Genomic DNA, 21,983 nt, shown 5'->3' with positions numbered 1-21,983 from the left:
GGGGATCTGGACCGTTGATTAGAATTGATCAACGGTCCAGATTGGACCAGGGATTGGGTCGGGTATGGTTTGGGTTTGGGCTTGGGTCTGATGGGTTATTTAATTGGGTTTGGGGTTGGTTTGATTTAGGTTATAATTTAAATAAGAGTGGCTACTTGTTAAATACCCAACTAAATTAGATAAATAATTAATAAAAATAGCTAATAATTAGATAAAATGAAATTAAAGCTAAATAGGTGAAATTAAGGTAATTAACTAATATGAAAAATATGAAATGACTGATTATTGAATTAAAATAGCATAAAGTGTACAATTAGGCTATAATTGCAAAATTATTGTAATTATAGCCAAACAATGCCGAATTGGCTAATTTGTGAAATAATTAAATCCTAATAGGATTAAAAATGATATATTGAGCTAAGAAATACTTTGAAATTACTTGTAATGCAATTTATGAATAATTATTGGGTATAAAATACTGAATAAATTAGAAAATAAATTGATAATAATATGAAAAATTATGGAAAAATACCAATTATTATAAAAAGTGATTTTGAAGGCATATATGCAAATTTAAAAATAGTTTGAGTAAAAAATTGGGTATCAACAATGGCAAGCCGATTTTCCTATTTTTGTACCAAATCTGGTTCGAATCTTTCTCCCTTCTTCATATATGGTCATTCTTCATCTTTTCCAGTACGAATCTCCGTGATTTTCTTTAATCTTTGTTTACCCTAAAGTAGTGGTTTAGATCTTTTAAGATCTGTTAATATTTTGTTCTTATTTTTGTTAAAAATATCATATATATTTCCGCATGTCTATCTATGAATATTCTTCGCGATTTTCGTTAAAAGTTTTCCGCCTAATTAATTTTTTTGCCCTAATATTAGGGCTCAGATCTTTTAAGATCTGTTCTGGTTCTATTTTGGCTAATTTCTTTTGCAATGTTTCCGTATATCTATTCTGTGCATCTTTCTCATAGTTTTTCTTTGGTTATTTAAGCTGATTTTTACTTATCCTAAAATTTAGGGTTTTTGATTCTTCAAAATCAAAAAAATATAGTTCAAACTTTAATTATTTCTGTCTATATGTCTTTGTGCATTTTATTAAAGCTCTTTTGTATTTCTGCCTATTTTTACTTACATTAAATTTAGGGTTTTTGTTATTTAATTATTTTTCCTTTAAGGTTTCTGTCTATCTGCCTCTATTCATCTTTAACTCTTGCCGTTAATTGTTGACTGATTTTACTTAACCCTCAAAATTAGGGTTTTTGAAATCTTTACTGAAATTTCAGTCTTTTCTTTCTTGTATGGTACTGATATATCCTTATTTTGTTCGATTTACCTATTCTCATTATTCCCTTACCTTAATTTGATATGGTACTTGACTGTTGATTGATTCTGTATCTTAGTCTAAATAGTAGTCGCCTGATTACACGCGGTTATGTTCTGCTAACTGATTGAATCCGACTTAAATTGATTCTACTTCTATTTTCATTCATTACTTGTGTGTGTTTGAATTATTACCTTATTTGTCTGTCTAGTTGAGTACTATTTAAAACCCTCTCCCCTTTCCCGTTAGACAAGACTTGAACTCTCTTATTCTCACTACTAAAACTTAAGCTCTCTTGTTCTCTCTTGTTCTGATTTCTACACTAAGTGTCACTGGTTTTGGCCGGCTGAAAGCCAAGGCCAAATCATTCTGGAACTTAACTGTTGTGGCATACTTACTTGTTTCTTATTTAACTGGTATGCTCTAACCGTTGCAATTCCATTCCCTATGCTTTGCCTGACTAGTCTATTTCAATTCCTAGCGTGATTCTGTCCTTTTTATGAATATGTGATCTCATTTAGTAACATTGTTAACTTTAGACTAAGTTATTCTGAATAATATGAATCCCTTTCATAGTTTAGCCTAAGGTTTAAGTTGTCTCATGCACTGCTTGTTAATCCTCTACCTGTTCTGAACTTTGCACACTATAGACTTGTAATCAGTAAATTTTGTTGCTTAACTCATATGCCCTTCCTGTGTAATTCATCTGTATATCCAGCTTAATGTTTCTACCTAATTGTTTATGTGATTAAGCCATGATTTTCTTAAGTACTAGCACGAGTATTTAGCTTAACTAGACTTCAACTTATTTAAGCTATGTGTTTAAGCATGAATTCTATATGTTTCCTTGATGCAGTTCTGCCTGCAACTCTATGTTCTGAATCCTGTTTTTTCTGAAATCCATATATTTTTAAAACCTACCCCTTCTCTCTTTTATATACTCTTAGTCCCTTAGGTTCTCAACCACCTCAGTGTGAGCACTGCCTAGGGTCCACATGAGACTCCTTTGAACTCTAACGCACTGGGGGCTGGTTTTCTAATCTCTCATGAACTCTTTTTTGAATGTGTGGTTCTGGTGTGAGCATTGTCCGGGGTCCCTGAGGCCCTTGGGAACTTTGACACATTGGAAGCCTGGTTCTAATGTGCTGTGGATGAATCATGGCTATGCTTCAAAGCTATTATGTGAAAGGCCTTGTTCCCAGGTTTATTTGGGTCTATGAAGGCTCCCTATAGTGTAACTAATACTTATGTAATTTATTCGGCTATCCTAGTCCGTAATAACTCTATAATAACAGATTTAGGGATATTTAGTAAAGCTGGGGGGTTTCTTCTTATATCTTTTGTTAAAACGGGGTAGAAATCCTGCCTATAGGAGTAATTATTGATCACGCCCAACTATGCCTTATAAAAAGGACTAAGCGTTCATTGCATATATAATCCGGTTAACAAGTCCGAAGTCGAATCCCACAGAGAACTAAGGCTTAGCTACAACTGTTCACTATCACTAAGAAGACAAGCTTGAACATAACTTATAGATATTAAGATTCTTGTGTTTAACTAATTAACTAACAAATTAAAATAATAAATTAACACTATAGATACTACATGTTGGAGAAAAGATTAAGGAGGTCTAGAGTTATGATTTCCCCAATTGTCGGAATCTTTCCCGCTATATCTTCTATAATTTCGCCTGAGTATTCTTTACCGATCATGAGCGCTCTGCGTATTGTAATTTTCTCCCGAGTAATTACGACAATTTACTAGACATACTCTCCCAAGTTACGCTAGATGGATTTAATTACAGCTCACCTAAATCGCACGCAAGGTTTCGTTATCCCTAATCCCACCTTTAAACCCTTGGTTATTGATTCCTCACATACGTCGGGAGTGATGTTGTTCAACAACTACCTAAATATGCACTCTCTCCCGAGTTACATACTAAATAGGAACAGTCGATTGTGAGCTCTTGAACAAACCACAATAATAACGCAGTTGAACAAATAGAGAAAATACTACAGTAAATCGATATTAACGTAACAGGAAAATCATCCTCCAAAAGGTTCCATCAAAACCCTAGATAACAAATTAGCTATTCATGATAGTATGCAAAACTACTATACTAGAATTCATAACCAATAATGGAAAATAGGAAGAAGGAAGTGAAAAACTCGTACAAGAATTCTCCGCCTTAATCCTAGTGTGTTCTTACCTCCTTAGGTCGAAAAGTGTGTCCAAACTCGATCTCCCTCTCCGTTTGTCTTTTTGTTTTTCCAACAAAAGTGACGTTTTTAGGTCTATTTATATGTTTGGGACAAGCCCTAAACGTGTAGGTTAACTTCTAGTCAAACCGGGAAACACTTAAAACCTTCAAAACTCGGATTGGGCCTGGCCTTAGGCCTGGCGTCGCCTGGATAATGCCAGCCTCGGCCTGGCTTTAAGCTGGCCTCGCCTGGATAAAGCCTGCCTAGGCCTGGCTTTAAGCAGGCCTCGCCTGGATAAAGCCTACCTAGGCCTGGCTTTAAGCTGGCCTCACCTGGATATAGCCTGGTTAGGGCTGGATTTAAGCTGGCCTCACCTGGATAAAGCCTGGTTAGGCCTGGCTTTAAGCTGGTCTCACCTGGATAAAGCCTGGTCGAGCTGGCTTTTTCCCGGCTTCTCCTTTTCACCGTTCTCGAGCGCACTTTCAACGTTTAAGCATCCCTTTAGCTCTACTTTCAATTCCGATGCACCTACACATAAAATAGCCTCCATTACGCTCAAACAAAGTGTATTTTAATATTAAAGCATGTAAAACGCAAAGCATATAATGTGCAAAAACCATGAATTGTAGCCACACATCAATTATACTAATTGAATTATGTGAGTATTATACTGTGTTTAGAAATCCTGCCTATAGGACTTTCATGATCATTTTGATTCTGTATTTTACATTTGCATCTAGGGATCCTACTTATGGGACTTTCGCTCAATTCTGTACATTAGAAATCTTGCTCATAGGATCTATACATGTTTTCAACAAATGTGCATTAGCAAGCATGCCTATAGGATCTTGTTGTTTGAATTAACTGTCCTTCCTGGCAATCTGTTTAATTTCTGCCCGTATACAGTTAATAGATATCATGCCTATAGGATTTAAATCAATCCAGATAATAGATATCATGCCTATAGGATTAAAATCAATTTCAAATTTAGATATCAGGCCTATAAGGTTGAAGTCAATTCAGTAATTAGAAAGCATGCCTATAGGAAATAAAATCTATATTTACGAGTTAAAATCAGTGCTACGCTTAGAAACCATGTCTATAGGTCTATAATCAACAAGCTTGTAGAAATCATGCCTATATGATTCTGTTGATCGCTTCTGAATTCAATTGCTATTGTCAATCACTTAGGTAACGTATCCGTAGGACTTAATAATTATTCTGGGCTTATAATTGTGACACATTACTGCCTGAGGTGCCTAGATTCATGCTGAATAAAATCAGTAGGCAAACAAATAGGTCTTAATGCTTGTTAACAAAGCTGTTGCTGCACTATGTTTTCTCACATAGATATCCTGCTTATAGGATTTCAAAGTTAACGAAGTTTGCTGATTCAATTGCGTGCTTTTGTTGCCTATGTGTGGAGGTCAATATGAGCCCATATTTGTTCTTTATCTGAAAGCCCTATTTGTTTTTGTTTGTCGCCTAGATTTCACATTATTAAGTAACATAGGTTGGTCTAAAGCTATCCCAAATAGAGGTCTTAATACCTCCAGGGCCATAGGTAAGGGACGGGTAGTGCACGCATAAGGAACGAGTTAGAAACTAATAGAACGCTTAAGTAACAACTTAAAGATAGTAATTGGGTAGTAAGGAGATGATAGCCCGTGCGCTAATGCTATGAGTAACACCCCGACTTGAGGGAGTTACAAAGTATTGCATGGAATGATCCTATAGGCTAAAAAACTTAGGACCAACCCCTATACTTCTGTTTAAAATAAATTGAATATTGTATTTGTCTAAATTATTTTCTTCCTTTTTAAGACTAATTCGCTTAATTCAGGTTCGGTCGGGACCCACCGTTGTGGACCTCGAGGGGTGCCTAACACCTTCCCCTCGAGGTAATTTCGAGCCCTTACCCGATCTCTGGTGATGTAAACTGGTTATATGAGTTATTTTCTCTAGGTGCCCTAACGCACCTTAATCCGTTAGGTGGTGACTCTTCCAATTCCCTACCCCTCAAAAAGGAGTTGTCCTAGAAATGTCGAAATCCAATTTCGTGAGAAAAAGAGGGCGCGACAGCATGGCGACTCTGATGGGGATATCTTTAGGCTCTTATCATAACGAACTTGTTTGTGAATTAGTCTTTAAGCATGTCTTTATTATTCCGTTAATACTTGCACACCCCTTCCACTCTATGTGAATTTATTTTCCTATCTTCATTCATTTATGATTTCTCTTCCCTGTTTTATCACTTTTTCCTATGGAAACTGACTTGTCTCCTTGTTTTTTCTTTCTTAGATGTCTTTACAATTATTAAATACCACATTTTATCATTATATATCGTTCAAATACTTGGCAACATGTTATTTTTTTTTGCATAACTTCATGCTCAACATCATATTCCACTCGTGCGTACTAATACTATAGCGGCGCTTGATGAGTGTCCGCGCTCTTCCTAAAATCACCCTTTAAATTTGGAAAGGCTTATTTGCGGTAAAACTAGTCGATCAGCGGTACAGTCGACGGTTCCGTGCCTGTCCCTCTCAAGTTATCCGCTTGAGGGTACCAGTCTAGACTTCTATAGAAACCTTACTCTGATAATAACTGTACATGTATCATGATCAAACCTAGCCTGGATTAATATGTTGTACGCATAATAACCCTCTAAGAAATCCTTGCCCAAAGTCCACCGGGATTTCCATAATCCCAATGGGCACAACCACGATATGTACATTATTTGGAGAGATAAATGCTGACATGCTAATCGTAATGTTTAAGCAGTCGAATCCGGATGGGGCAGGGGTCTAACTCTGTTTCTTTTTGCATAAAATGAGGCACGAAGTCCCCAGGTTCGGCATGGTCCGAAGTATACCACCGTTATTGCTGGATTGGTGGGAAAGCCTTTCGCCAAGCAACAATCAAATATGGAGAAGGTCCTTTCAGGACCAAGTAGATTAGATTTAGCTGTTTTTCTGAAACGTTTTGAATGTAATAAGGCAAATGCCATTAGTAACTCATTTATTTATTGTCGTTTTTTTAGGTTCGTCTTATTTATTACATTAATGAAATGACGCATTTAGCAGCATTAAATCTCTCCGAATCTACTTGTCTCTAGGCCTACCTCGGGCACAACGAGGTTCCCCAAATTAGGACGCGAATTTACATTCCCGCAATACGTGTTTAAATACTGCAAATGCTTTTCAGAATCCTTACTGACTCATTTACCTTTTTGCTCTTTATTTTAATTATTCCTATTCCCCAAGGTTGGTTCGCACATACTGGCATCGTCAGCATATCACATCAGATCCAGAGGCCCTCCACCTCTTCCTCCTCCAAGTCATCCGAAAATCAAGGGAAAGGCTAAGATGGATGATATGAGTGGTATCCGGAAAGAAAATGTTGCGCACGTGGAAAATGTTGAAACTTCAGATGGTCGGAGTACTCCGGCCCAGAATGATTTGGTCCTACGGTTGGAACAGAAAATACTAGAATTGCAAGGCAGGTCCGCAACTTGGCAAACCTCTCCTTCACACTACAACATTTTATGCCTTTGACTACCCCGAAAAAGCGTGGCCTAAACTAGCAAAAAGTGTGGTCTTTGGTCAAAGGCCACATTTTTCGACTTTAGGCAACGCTTTTCTGGGGGTGGCCAAAAGAAGCGTAACCTTTGACCTAAGGGCACGCTTTTCAAATGTTACCTTACATGCCACGCTTAAAAACGTGGCCTATTAGTCAACAAAGACAACGCTTGTTACGCCCCATACGGCAACACTTTTATACCCTACAGCTACACTCAAAAAACGTGGCCTTTATTACCTTTTAGGCCACACTTGTTTACCGTAGCTTTTAAAGGAACACCTACAAAGCGTGGTCTTTGCTTATATACATTCTAGACGTACAGACAAATGGCCACACTTTTAAAGCGTGGAAATTTTGGCTAGGCTATAATTTTTTTTAAAATTTTTTAAAAAATTATAGTTTACATATATTATGTAATTACAATTATTTCAAGTACATGCATTATTATCATATATTTTGATGTTATAAAGAACTAAATTAGCTAATAAATACCAAAAATAATAATCCAAAAGAATACACATACTAATAAAACAATGTGTCAAAATGCCCATTAACAATAAACTTTCCAAAAGTGAGTATATTCATATAGTATCATGAATATAAGACATCTTTATTATCCAAAAATTCTTCGCATTCACATTACGATCAAATTGACTTTCCGCCACCATTTTCATTTGCATCACCCACTTTCTCCTACACATAAAAAAAATTAATAATTAGATAGAAACTAAATTTTGATGCTCGTCAAGAAGAACAAAGACTTTGATAACATATAGTAGCATCATGTTTTGCATATTTTTCAGTCACATATAAATAAAAATTGAATAATGAGTACAATGAACAAAATATAGTAGTCCCATTTCACTCACCTAAACGATCATCTCAGTTATGTATTGAACTTAGATTTTAGTCTAGTTTTATAATTTTATTACTTCATTTTCAAAAATTAGTATGCAAGGATGTAGGAGCAGAACAACATTGCACTACCATCAAACTACTCCCGAGAGCATAGATTATGTATTTTCTTTTCGTATCTCAGTAATATTTTCTCTTGAATAGTTTGGTGATAATAGTCCAACAATGCAATCTATTGAGAAAAGGAAAAAACTATAGAACTAACAATAAAAGACACTGTACATGTAAGAACTAATGTTAATCAAATAAAACAAGACAAAAAAATGCCTTGATATATAGAGTAACATCTTAATATACTCAATCATTTCTAAGCATTCTGGTAATTAAGGCATCAATATAAAAGCGATAGATTGAAGTAGCAATACACTAAACTCCATGACTCTCACTCCCTCACGTCACTAGCATATACTCTCACATATTTTTTCACCTCAATCTCATGTCACAGCCGAGACAAACTCCTTTACACTTTATCAGGTAACCACCAAATTTTCCTTTATAAAAGAGATGGAGAGCTAACGGAGAAGAAAATTTATGGGGGAGGGGGTGCTTAAGAGTTGGAAGATGGAATAGTTGCAGCTTTGGCTCAACACAAAGAAGACAAATTTATCTTCTTCCTCTTTGATTCTCACCAGCAAAAACCCCGTCATAAAACAATTGCAAATACAACTCCAAACAACCACCAAAATTGCTGCACAACTCCAGCCAAAAAGCCCACTAAAATGCAACCTAGACAGCCATGAAAAATGGCCACAAACTCTAGCGAAGAACCTCTAAACTTCAGCTCTAAATCAGCCCCAAAACGACCCCAATATACCAGTGAAAAGCAGCCCCAAAAACGACCTTTTAACACCCCAAAAACTGACAGAAAAGCAAGACAAGTTGGAGTCTAAATACCTTTTCAAGAATTGGACCACGGGTTGATCCAGAGGAGTGTGGGAGATTTTGGCTTCTTACAGCTTGTGCGCTACTTGTATCAACTGGAGAAGGTTGCCTAGATCCGACAAATCCTTGTATATCTGAACTAAAAAGTTCAGGATTGTTTTGCACCAATAGATTAAAGCAATGACGCATTTGCCTCAATTCTTGCATTTCTTCTCTCATTTCTTGCATTTCTGCTTTCAAAGTAGAGACTTCATTGTTATGCTTTTGTTGGATCTTATTGATTTCCTCATCTTTTTTAGAAAACTTGTTGTCACTGATCTTCCATAGCATCGTATTCGACCAGGCTGCTCCTTTCCAAACACTGCTCTAAATGCTTCATCCGATGTTTTTCCAGAGTTTTGACGGTTCTGAAGTTCAGACTGCCAAAAAAAATTATGAGAACCATATAAATAATCTAAGCCCCAGAAAATATATTAGTTGCAACATGGCTTACTATTGCAATTTGAGCATCTTCATGAACTTGCTTCCCTTGTTTTGTACGAGTTGCAATAAATATTTCAGACTTAGATGGTTCCTCGTTGTTCTCTTTACTTGCACGCTACAAATTACAGCAGAGAAATAAATAACAAACATAAATGTATTCAAAAAAAGTATGTAAAGAAATAAAAGCCATATTTTTCACAAAGTATCGAATAAATACCAATGCCACGCGTACTCTTGCAAAATTAATAGGTCACATCCGATGCCTCCACTTTTGTTTTTTTCTATTTTCAAAATTTAATTTGCACATGGCCTAGCACCAAAAGAAGTTTACCAATTATTAAATTAAAAAGGGAAAAAAATATAATGCAACAATATGTTCAAGAGTAGAAATGCACAGTTTAATCTCACTTGAACATTTGAATTCCTCCAATACTTAATCCATTGGAGGAATTAAACTTCTGGTATCTCAGCGGGACGTTGTTTTAGCATATCTTCAATAGTATGATACCCATCAAAATGATTCTTCTTAATATTTCTCTTGTGTCGCCTCCAAGCATCGCGAAGACCATCCATCACCCATTTCTTTCCTTCTGCTGGAATGATGAACTTGGTCTATGCAAAATAACATATATGTTATCTTCGTTTAGTAAGAAATACAATAAGATACACAATTGAAAATTGATCGTTCTTACATTGACATATTCCCACATTCGTTATTTAATATAATCAGTGACAGCATGCCAGCTAGTGAACAACAAGGTGATAAATCTGGAATTCCTGGCAATTGTTCCTATAAAATTGCTTAACTCAGATACTCTTTTGCCGGTTGGTCCAACAGCTTGTCCTTTATCAAATGTCACTTCCTGTCTTTCCTCAAAGTTTCTTGCATGAATCATCTTACATTTTGTTTGACCTCGAACTTTCTTCTTATCTGATGTCCCTAATGTAAAAACCAAGACATAAGGAAAAGAATACAATAAACACACAAAATTACTAGGTTACCTGTAGCAGAATCAACGTCCATAGCTTCGTCTCTAACACACTCATCCTCGCCAACTTCTTCTTGTGCAGCAAAATCATCCAATTCTATATTATGCTCATCAACTAGAGGGGAGGGCATAGATCTGAAACCATCTACTTGTTGATTATCAGGTTGTTTTTCTCCACCCACATATATTCCATTTTTTTCTAGAAAATGATCAACACTCGTTGCCGATAAGACCGGCTTCCTCTTCACTTTTTTGCAAATTTCTCCTTCTCCTTGTCTTCTTCCAATCATATGTGAAGTGTTAAGAGCTTCCTTCGAAGACAACTGGATTATGGATTTATGCATAGGTAATTTGCCATTTCCTTGTTGTTGAAAGGACTTCTCAGGTTGAATTAACCTTTGTCTACTTTGTCCTTCTCTTGCATTAGATATTGTAGGCATAAGATTCTTCCGTTTATGAGTTACTGGTGCTTGCTCTTTCACAACTCTATGCTCCTTATCATGAGCTAGTTTTTCTTTCTTAATCTGATATTGCTTAGCCAATTCAGCACTTGATCGAAACTGAAAATCAAAACATATCTTCTTCATAGGACTTTGAGCTTTGTTTGGATTCAAACCCTTTTTCTTTGCTCCTGCTTTCATTCTTCATAAAGAGGAAAAAAAAATTAATTAGAAAATATCGAAATGCGGAATGCAGAAAGCAAAAAATGCCAAAACAATGTGTAGAAATGCATAAAATACAGAAACGTTATGCAAAAATGCAAAAACACTGTGAAGAAATGCAGAACCGTTTGTGCAAAAATGCAAAAACTGTAAAAATACAGCACAAAAAATGCAGAAATAATGTCGAGAAAATGCTGAAACGTTGTGCAGAAATGCAGAAATTTGCGGAACGCCACGCGAAAATGCAGAACAATGTGCAGAAATCCTAAAATAATGTGCAGAAATGTAGAAAATGCAAAAAATGCAGAAACAGTATGCAGAAATGCAGAAATTGCCGAAATATTGTGCAAAAATGCTGAAACGTTGTGCAGAAAATGCAGAAACAATGTGCAGAATCCAAAAATAGTGTGCAAAAATCCAGAAAACGCAGAAAAACTATGCAGAAACGCAAAATTTGGCGAAATGATGTGCAAAATTGCTGAAATGCTGTGCAGAAATGCAGAAAATGCTGTAACACTGTGCAGAGTCACAGAAATACTCTGCAGACATGCTGAAACACTGTGCAAAAATCAAGAAAATGCAGAAACTCTGTGCAGAATCCAAAAATTGTGTGCAGAAATGCAGAAAACGCATAAAAACTGTGCAGAAACGCAGAAATTACCGAAATGATGTGCAGAATTGCTGAAACGCTGTGCAGAAATGCAGAAAATGCAGAAACACTGTGCAGATTCGCAGAAATAATATGCAGAAATGCTGAAATACTGTGCAAAAATGCAGAAAATGCAGAAATATGGTGCAGAAATGCAGAAACACTGTGCAAAAATGCAGAAATTGCCGAAATGATATGCAGAAATGCAGAAAATGCAGAAACACTGTGCAGAATCGCAGAAATACTATGCAAAAATGCTGAAACGCTGTGCAAAAAATGCAGAAACATTGTGCAGAATCGCAGAAACTTTGTGCATAAATGCTGAAACTAATGAATTTAGAAAATATAAAGTAAATCGAGCAGAGAATGTAAGAAGCGAATAAATGAATAATAGAAATAGATGAAATAGACAAGAAAGCATCGACAAGCAAATGTCATCAGTTTAACATCTAAAGCATGAGTTTTTAATGTCTCTCTAGTTGTAAATCAAACAATAACTGAACTATTTTTCTAGATGAACATATTACAAGCATTTAACTTCTAAATTAGAATCAATTTCATGATGTATCCTCAACATCAAACTCATCTTCCGATTCAATTTCAGCTTCTTGAGCACGACATCCTTCTGGAGGCACATCAATTATGGTTGCAGGAACGTCACTCCTTACTAAGACAACTTCACCATCATCATTCGATATAGATGGGCTCATCGGATTTTCATACAGCTCATTTTCATAACAGTAGGGAACATCAGATTCATATTGGTCACTTATGTTAGACAAGTCTCTCGGGACAGTATTCATAACATAATGTTTGTCTTGATCATATAGATCTTGTACATAGAAGCATTGGTGTGCTTGTGATGCTAGCACGAAGGGCTCTTCTTGATAGCATTTCTTGTTGAAGTAGACATAAGTAAGACCATAAGTATCTTCTTCAGCCTCATACCAGTCACACTTACACAATACAACCTTAAAATGTCCAAAATAATCTAACTCAACGATATTAATTATTCTAGCATAATAAGTCAAATTTGCATCAACCGGATTTTTATCCTTGGAGCTTGCAAAACTTTTAGTTAATGCAACTAATGTAACACCACTATTTTGTGTTGTACGCCTTGCATCACGCTGCCACGTATGGAATCTATATCCATTAATGAGATACCCAGAATATCTTTTAGCAATTGAATTTGGTCCTCTAGATAATTGTTTCATAAAATCAGGTACATCCTCATGCAAAATACGACTTTCGAACCATTGGGAGAAGTTTTGACTATGACTCTTGTCCTTGCTCTATTTAGATCTTCGCTCATGACTATTAACTTAAAGCTTATGCTCTCTACACGGCAAGTATTATTTTTTGTTAGCAAAAATTATATAAAATAATTTTAAAATTATCCATATAAAAGAAAATACTACAAATGAGTTAAATTACCTAATATATTCTTGAATTTTATCACAATTGTTAAATATATATCTATGTGCTTGACTTAGTGACTTGTCGTCTAGATCATCTGGGACACCCTTTTTTCCTCCTAAAGGACAGCCTTTGTTGGGGAACAAACTACAAGTTTGCTCATCTGCTGAACCACAATCATCATTGTTTCGCGGTCTTCTATTAAATCTGGTATGTACAACCCCATATAAGTATCTAGAGCATAAATTTAGACATTCTTCAACCAAGTATGCCTCAGCAATAGATCCTTCAGGATGATTTTTGTTGCGAACATATGACTTGTACCTACACATAAATCTTTCGGGAGGATACATCCAGCGACATTGAACTGGACCTCCAAATCTTACCTCGTTCGGCAAATGAATAGGCAAATGAACCATTATATCAAAAAAACAAGGAGGAAAAATTTGCTCCAATTGATTTTCTGTTTCTCGAATCTCTGCCTCCAAACAATCTAGATCTTCCAATGTGATAACTTTTTGACAAGGAACTTAGACGAATCAAAGGAATAGCAACATGATCAGGAAGTATGCTTTTAATTGGTATTGGCAACAAATAATGCAACAAGAAATGTGCATCATGGGTCTTACAATTAGATATTTTTCTTTCAGCTGGATGCACACATCGAGAAATGTTGGAAGCACTACTATCGGGTAGCTTTGCATTCTTCAGAACACCACAAAATGTGGATCTTTCGCCCTTAGTCATAAAGAAGCACGCTTGTGCAAGCTTTATTTTCTTGCCATCCTTTGTTTCTTTTGGTTGAAGATTCTTCCTGATTCCCATCTCTTTGAGGTCATAACGAGCACTTTCATGATCCTTCGTCTTGCCCGAAATTTCTAGAAGTGTTCCAATTGTGCTGTCAACTATGTTCTTCTCAATATGCATTACATCAAGTTTGTGGTGAAGCAAATTATGTTGCCAATAAGGTAATTCAAAAAAAATTGACCTTTTTTCCATGGGCCGGAATTTGCTTTCTTTTGCGTCTTCCCAAATACATTTTCAACATTTTGTAACATATTGAACACATCTGTTCCCTTTAACAATTCTGGAGGAGGCCTAAATTCTGTTTTTCCATTGAAAGACCTTTTGTTGGATCTCCAAGGATGATCCATAGGCAGAAAAACACGATGATCCATATAACACATTTTCCGACTATGTTTTAGATAGCAAGAATTAGTGCCATAATTACAACATGGACAAGCCAACTTTCCTTTTGTACTCCACCCAGATAACATAGCATAGGCAGGAAAGTCATTAATTGTCCACATAAGAGCTGCTCGCATTAGAAAGGTTTGATTTCTTGAAGCATCATATGTGTCAACTCCTAACTCCCATAATACCTTCAACTCTTCTATTAGTGTTTGCAAATAAATGTCAATATCATTTTCAGGAGATCTCGGCCCAGATATAAGCAACGAAAGCATGCAATATTCTTGTTTCATGCACATCTAAGGAGGTAAATTATAAACCATTAAGACAACTGGCCATGTGCTATGAGATATGCTCATGGTCCGAAATGGATTGAATCCATCACTTGCCAGGCTAAGTCTAAGATTGCGAGAATCTTTTGCAAAATCTGGATGAAGGCTATCAAAGTCTTTCCATGCTTGGCCATCGGCAGGATGCCTTAACTTTCCATCTTTAGACCGCTCCTCGTCATGCCACCTCAATTTATCTTCCATATTTGAGCACATAAATAGCCGTTTGATTCTAGGAATTAATGGAAAGTGTCTCAAAGTTTTAGCAGCAACACGATGAGCTTTTTTGGAAGGCTCAAGCTCGCTATCTGCTTCAGGATATTCAATGTATCGAGAAGCTCGACAAACAAGGCAATATTCATCACTTTTATGATCATTCCAAAATAACATGCAGTCATTGGGACATGCATCAATTTTCTTATAATCAAGACCTAGATTCTTTACAAAAGACTTGGCATTGTTGCAGGATAAAGGAATGTTCAACTCGGGCATCGCCTCTTTCAATAACTCTAAGAGGGAAGTAAAGGACTCATTGCTCCATCCATGTAGACACTTCAACAAATATAGACGGATCGTGAATGATAATTTAGAGAATCCTTTACAACCAGGATATAATTCTTGACTTACCTCGTCAACTAAGTTATAGAATTTTTTGGCATCTTCATTTTGGCATTCATCAACTCCTTGTGCAACATATCTAAATTGATCATTCAACAACCCATCAATGTCATCATATGAATCATCTTCATCCATATCATCATCAACATCCATTGGAATTTCCCATTCCCCATGATTAATCCATCTTGTATAACCTTTAACAAAACCGTAGCATATTAAAAGATCATAAACTATATTCCTTCGATACCAAGGGATGTTACAACACTTTGCACACGGGCATTGAATTTCTTCGCCCTGAGGATCTCCATCAGAATAAGCAAAGTCCAAAAAATGTTGAACACCATCAATATACTCTTTGCTATACCTTGGTAAATCCATCTAAGCCTTGGAAGGATCATTTGAATACCTAAAATCAATGGTGATATTGGATTGATTTATTTAGGTTTTAAATATACATGACAAATATACCCTAAAAATAACGAGTAATTTTTCAAAATCGGTTTTTCTATAGCTATGTTGCTCGGACTCTCCGAAAATATCGCCGGTGCGTGTCGGATTCTCCAAAAGTAATGTATTTTTGGAGAATCCGACACGGGTGCGACAGTATTTTGGAGAGTCCGCGCAACATAGTTCTATAGTAATAATCTAATAGCATAATGAAAACATAAAGAGAATAAGAATCTCTTACCTAGTCATGACACTTATCTTAGGTCAAACCCAACTTCAAGTTCACCACAGATAATCTAGCAGAGGCTTTAAAAATTATCAAAAGTTATAGATATAAAATTTATCAAGTAATTTACACTTGGAAATATAGTTCCATTATATCAAAAGCTATACTTTCATGCCTATGCTCAGAAACAATGTGCAGAATCCAAAAATAGTGTGCAGCAGAAAACGCAGAATTTGCCGAAATGATGTGCAGAAATGCTGAAACGCTGTGCAGAAATGCAGAAAATGCAGTAACACTGTGCAGAGTCGCAAAAATACTATGCAGACATGCTGAAACACTGTGCAAAAATCCAAAAAATGCAGAAACTCTGTGCAGAATCCAAAAATAGTGTGCAGAAAGGCTGAAACGCTGTGCAGAAATGCTGAAACGCTGTGCAGAAATGCAGAAAATGCAAAAACACTGTGCAGATTCGCAGAAATACTATGCAGAAACCCTGAAACACTGTGCAAAAATGCAGAAAATGCAGAAACACAGTGCAGAAATGCAGAAAATGCAGAAACACTGTGCAGAAACGCAAAAATTGCCGAAACGCTGTGCAAAAATGCAAAAAATGCAAAAATATTATGCAGAATCGCAGAAACTTTGTGCATAAATGCTGAAACAAATAAACTTAGAAAATATAAAATAAATCGAGAAGAGAGCATAAGAAGCGAACAAATGAATAATAGAAATAGTTGAAATAGATAAGAAACCATCGACAAGCAAATGTCATCAGTTTGACATCTAAAGCATGAGTTTTTAATGTCTCTTTAGTTTTTAATCAAACAATAACTGAACTATTTTTCTAGATGAACATATTATAAGCATTCAACTTCTAAATTAGAATCAAATTCATGATATATCCTCAACTTCACCACAGGTAATCTAGCAGAGGATTTAAAAATTATCAAAAGTTATACATATAAATTTATCAAGTAATTTACACATGGAAATATAGTTCCATTATATCAAAAGTTATAATTTCAACTCAGTTCTGTACAAATTTTGTGAATTGTGACCCCACCTTCCAAATGAACACTCAAAATAGCAGGAATTCTCTTAACTTAAACACAAATTTCACATGTAGGTGTCATATGTGGAAGGGTAAAAATTAGCTGAAGTAATACTTACTTTGTCAAGCACTAAATCACGTGGTAGAAATTATCTAAAATATGTTTTGAGCAGACCTGATCAACTCTTTCTCGGCAACTTCACAGCCAACTTTCAGTAGCATAAAAATAAATCTCACAATCTGCAATTTAAAAGAATATCGATAAGAACACAAAGATAAAGGCTGACCTGAGATTGTCAACATAATAATTTAGCAAAGTTGAAAAGATAATTGGACATATATGCTAAGATTCTCTACTCGGCTTCCATTTCACATACTAAAGCCCGATAAGAGAAGATAATATTACGAAGTATATAACTTTGCATATCTTTTTGACATAACATTATTCAAATGCAACCTATTAATCACCGGTGAAGCATTCACAATAGAATCTCTATGACCAACAAAATATCAAGCACGAGTTAAGAATCATGTTCTTTTTTTCATGAAGTAAAAAGAGTTCATTAAAAAGAGTCAAGAGGATGCAAATAAAATTACAATTGAGAAAAGAATATGCTTGCTCGTGGACAAAAGATAATCTAAGGCTCAGAACCTTTGTGTGTTTTATTATCCTGAAATTTTGATTTCTTAATGGTAAAAAGCTGATCAAACTGTCACGACTCAACCCCGGTCGAGATGGCGCCCAACACACTGCTAGGCAAGCCCCACCATTTAGACAACCTTAACCGATTAATCACAGTGGATAAATAAATTTTTTTACAACTAAAATATCAAGTTAAATGCGGAAATCCTAAAATAAATTCTAACATTCGGAAAGCCCAAAATATAAAATACTACTCAACCCATAGAATCTGATGTCACAAGTCTGAGCCTCTAATGCATGAGTATTAATCTACTACATATTGTTCTCTAGAAATGCGGAAACTAATAAATAAAATAGAAGGAAGATCAGGACTACGAACGTCAATTTGCAGCTACCTTGAATCTCCCGAATGTGATGCTAGGCAGACAAAGATCTCACTCAGCCTCAGTGGGTGCGCCTGAATCTGCACACAAGGTGCAGGGAGTAATGTGAGTACTTCCAACCCAGAAAGTAATAAACATAAATATAGTATGAGATTAAGAAATCCTAAATAGGCACAAAGTAAAGCTATAAATACAACAACATGAACCAATAGCATAATACAGTAAAACAGTGAAGACAATTATAATAATATCACAACAGATTAAGAATAAATGACAATTAAATATGCAATGCAACACATAAATCGGTACTCTCCAATACACGCTATGGCGTGCAGCTCGCTCCATTTATTTATCGTTGACGGCGCTCACTGGGGGTGTGCAGACTCCGGGAGGGGCCCCTTACGGCCCAAGCGCAATAATAAGCCATATCGTGGTATCAAACAGGCCCTCAACCTCATATTAATATCTATATCATACCGCTGCGGCGTGCAGCCCGATCCCATACTCAGTCCAAAATCACATAAGCCTCTCGGCACAATAGAATAAAAATATTCAGCCCAAACTTCATTAAAAAATATTAATTTAGTTTCTACTTTGAGAAAAATGGCTGAGTTTACAAAACAATATTAAATACCAGGACTGAGTTCAATATCTATAAGTATGGTAAGAAACCAGTAAAAATAATCCCTGAAGGATTCAAGTAGTTGGCATGAAGCCCAATTATGACAATTAATCCATTTTTATAAGGATATTACAAATCTACAATCAATTAGGTAGTAATTTTATTAAGCGGGACGGACCAAGTCACAATCCCCGAAGGTGCTCTACCCCACGCCCGTTATCCGGCGTGCAAGTCACCTCACATAGCACTACATTGTGCAAATTCGGGGTTTCGAACCCTCAACACAGCATTTATATTTATTACTAACCTCAAGCCGGCCAAAGTCCTAGCTTGCTATGCCTTTGCCTTTCGAATTAACCTCCTCGTGTACCGAATCTGATCAAAACCACAACGAATACATCACAATATGCTAATGGGACAATACCCAATCGAAAACAATCGAAAAATAGTGAAATTCCCGAAATTAGCAAAAACCCGAGCCCCGGACCCACTTCTCGAAAGTCAGAAAATTTACCATCAACGGATTTCTTATCTCGCCACGAGTCTATACATATAAAAAACACAAAAATCGGAGTCCAAATGACCCCTCAATTCCCATTTTTGCTCTCTTAGGTTTCAAGCCCTAAACCACTATTTTTGACCTTTAATTCCTTGAGTTTTCAGTCTAATTTTATGTGTTTGCACCATAAAAGCGTGTTTTAGGCTTAGAAATTCTTACCTTAATGAAGTCCCTTGATTTCTCTCCTCCAACTCGCCCAAATTCTCCAAGTCCGAAGTGAAAATATGAAACCCGTTCAAAAATTCGCGAAGGGAAATAAAACCATTTCTGACTAGTTCTTTCCGCATCTGCGGCTACTTAGCCGCATCTTCGACTTCCGCTTTTGCGGTTACGAGTCGCTTCTGCGGACAAAACCGCTTCAGCGATGACTAGACCGCTTCTGCGGTCCCGCATCTGCGATTCCTTTTACGCAGATGCGGTTTTTTCTTTAGCCTTCCAAAATTCCGCATCTGCGGTCCTATTGTCGCATTTGCGACTCAGCAGATGCGGTCGGCACCTCCGCGCCTGCAATGCCTGTCGCTTCTGCGGTTCCTGACTCGTTTCTGCGGTACCGCTTCTGCGGTCCCATTTCCGCAGAAGCGAAAATACCAGAAGCAGCACAGGTTCTGCAACCTCCTAAGTTCAAAACTTCCCGTTGGCCATCCGAAATCACCCCGAGGTCCCCGGGACCTCAACCAAAAGCACTAGCACCTCCTATAACATCATCCCGACTTGTTCCAATAATAAAAACACCTCAAACAACACTAAAACCATCATTTCTCATCGAATTCAAGCGTAAGTTCTTCCAAAACTTCCAAAACACGCATTCGATCAAAAACCTACTCAAATCACCCCCGAATGACCTAAAATTTTGCACACACATCCCAAATCACATAACGAAGCTACAGCAACTCTCGGAATTCCATTCCGACCCTCGGATCAAAATCTCACCTATCGACCGGAATTCGCCAAAATTCTAACTTTGCCAATTCAAGCCTAATTCTACTCCGGACCTCCAAAATCACTTCCGATCACACTCCTAAGTCACAAATCATCCCCCGAAGCTAACCGAATCATCGGATTTCATATCCGAGCCCTCTAACACGTAAGTCAACGTCCGGTTGACTTTTCCAAAACAAACCTTCCTTAAAGAGACTAAGTGTCTCATTTCCTTCTAGAACCACTCCAAATCAACTCGTTCACCCCCAACACTGATAATGAAGCATAAAGAAATAGAAAATAGGTAAAACGGGGCGGTAACTCACGTGACAACGGGTTGGGTCGTCACATCCTCCCCAACTTAGACAAACGCTCGTCCTCGAGCGAGTCAAGAAACATACCTGATGCCTCAAATAGGTGGGGGTATCTGCTCCACATCTCCCGCTCGGTCTCCAAGGTAGCCTCCTCCACGGGCCGACCTCTCCACTGTACTTTCACCGAAGCAACATCCTTTGACCTCAACTTATGCACCTGACGATCCAAAATGGCTGCTGGCTCTACCTCATAAGTCAAGTCACCCTCCAGCTGAACTGTACTGAAATCCAGAACATGGGAGCATAGACACATGAAAAACTGGACGCACGCCCGACAAGCTAGGTGGCAAGGCAAGCTCATAAGCCACCTCCCCGATCCTTCTAAGTACCTCAAAAGGCCCAATGAACAACGGACTCAGCTTCCCTTTCTTCCCGAATCTCATAACACCCTTTGTGGGTGAAACCTTCAGTAAGACCTTCTCACCGATCATATAAGATACATCTCGGACCTTCTCGTCTGGATAACTCTTCTGTCTCGACTGTGCTGTACGGAGTCTCTCCTGAATCACCTTCACCTTCTCCAATGCATCCTGAACCAAATCTGTCCCCAACAATCTAGCCTCCCCGGGCTCGAACCAACCAACTGGAGATCTACACCGCCTCCCATACAAGGCCTCATACGGTGCCATCTGAATGCTGGACTGATAGCTATTGTTGTAGGAAAACTCCGCAAGCGATAGAAACCGATCCCATGACCCTCCAAAATCAATGACGCAGGCGCGTAGCATATCCTCCAATATCTGGATGGTGCGCTTGGACTGCCCGTCTGTCTGAGGGTGAAAGGCTGTGCTCAACTGTACCTGAGTACCCAACTCTCGCTGAACAGCCTGCCAAAAGTGAGAGGTTAACTGAGTGCCCCGATCTGATATGATGGAAACTGGGATACCATGCAATCGAACTATCTCCCGAATATAAATCTCTGCCAGCCGCTCTGAAGAATAAATAGTACAAACCGGAATGAAGTGCGCGGACATGGTCAGCCTCTCTACAATCACCCAAATAGCATCAAATTTCTTCAGAGTCCGTGGGAGTCCGGTAACAAAATCCATAGTGATCCTCTCCCACTTCCACTCAGTAATAACCATCTGCTGATGTAAGCCAACCGCTCTCTGATGCTCATATTTCACTTGCTGACAATTAAGAAATCGGGCTACATACTCCACAATATCTCTCTTCATCCTCCACCACCAATAGTGCTGTCTAAGATCCTGATACATCTTCGCGGCACCCGGATGAATGGAATACCATGAGCTATGGGCCTCCTCCAATATCAACTCCCGAAGCCCATCCACGTTGGGAACACAAATCCGGCCCTGCATCCTCAACACACCATCATCTCCAATGGTCACGTCCCTGGCATCATCATGCTGAACTCTGTCCTTAAGGACAAGCAAATGGGATTATCATACTGACACTCCCTGATGCGGTCATACAAGGAAGACTGAGAAACCACACAAGCTAACACCCGACTGGGCTCTGAAATATCTAGTCTCACAAATCGATTGGCC

General features: G+C 37.5%; 1 protein-coding gene across 1 annotated transcript; it reads right to left on the bottom strand.

The window, feature by feature from the left end:
- Window positions 14,041–15,630, bottom strand: LOC109239433. The gene is made up of 2 exons (XM_019406003.1): window positions 14,695–15,630; window positions 14,041–14,604 (listed from the first exon to the last, which is right to left on the bottom strand). Exons 1-2 carry the CDS (start codon window positions 15,628–15,630, stop codon window positions 14,041–14,043), a joined length of 1,500 nt encoding a protein of 499 aa, XP_019261548.1.

The sequence above is a fragment of the Nicotiana attenuata genome, chromosome 1, assembly GCF_001879085.1.
Source record: "Nicotiana attenuata strain UT chromosome 1, NIATTr2, whole genome shotgun sequence".
In the NCBI taxonomy this organism is placed as follows: Eukaryota; Viridiplantae; Streptophyta; class Magnoliopsida; order Solanales; family Solanaceae; genus Nicotiana; species Nicotiana attenuata.
This window is presented reverse-complemented; position numbering and strand designations above follow the sequence as displayed.

Bases quoted from the DNA above. Each gene is read 5' to 3' on its own strand.
- LOC109239433 (XM_019406003.1), bottom strand. From the start codon at position 15,630: ATGGATTTACCAAGGTATAGCAAAGAGTATATTGATGGTGTTCAACAT. The intron at 14,605-14,694 runs GCAAGTGATGGA...TTACCTCCTTAG, and splicing joins GCAATCTTAGACTTAGCCTG to ATGTGCATGAAACAAGAATA.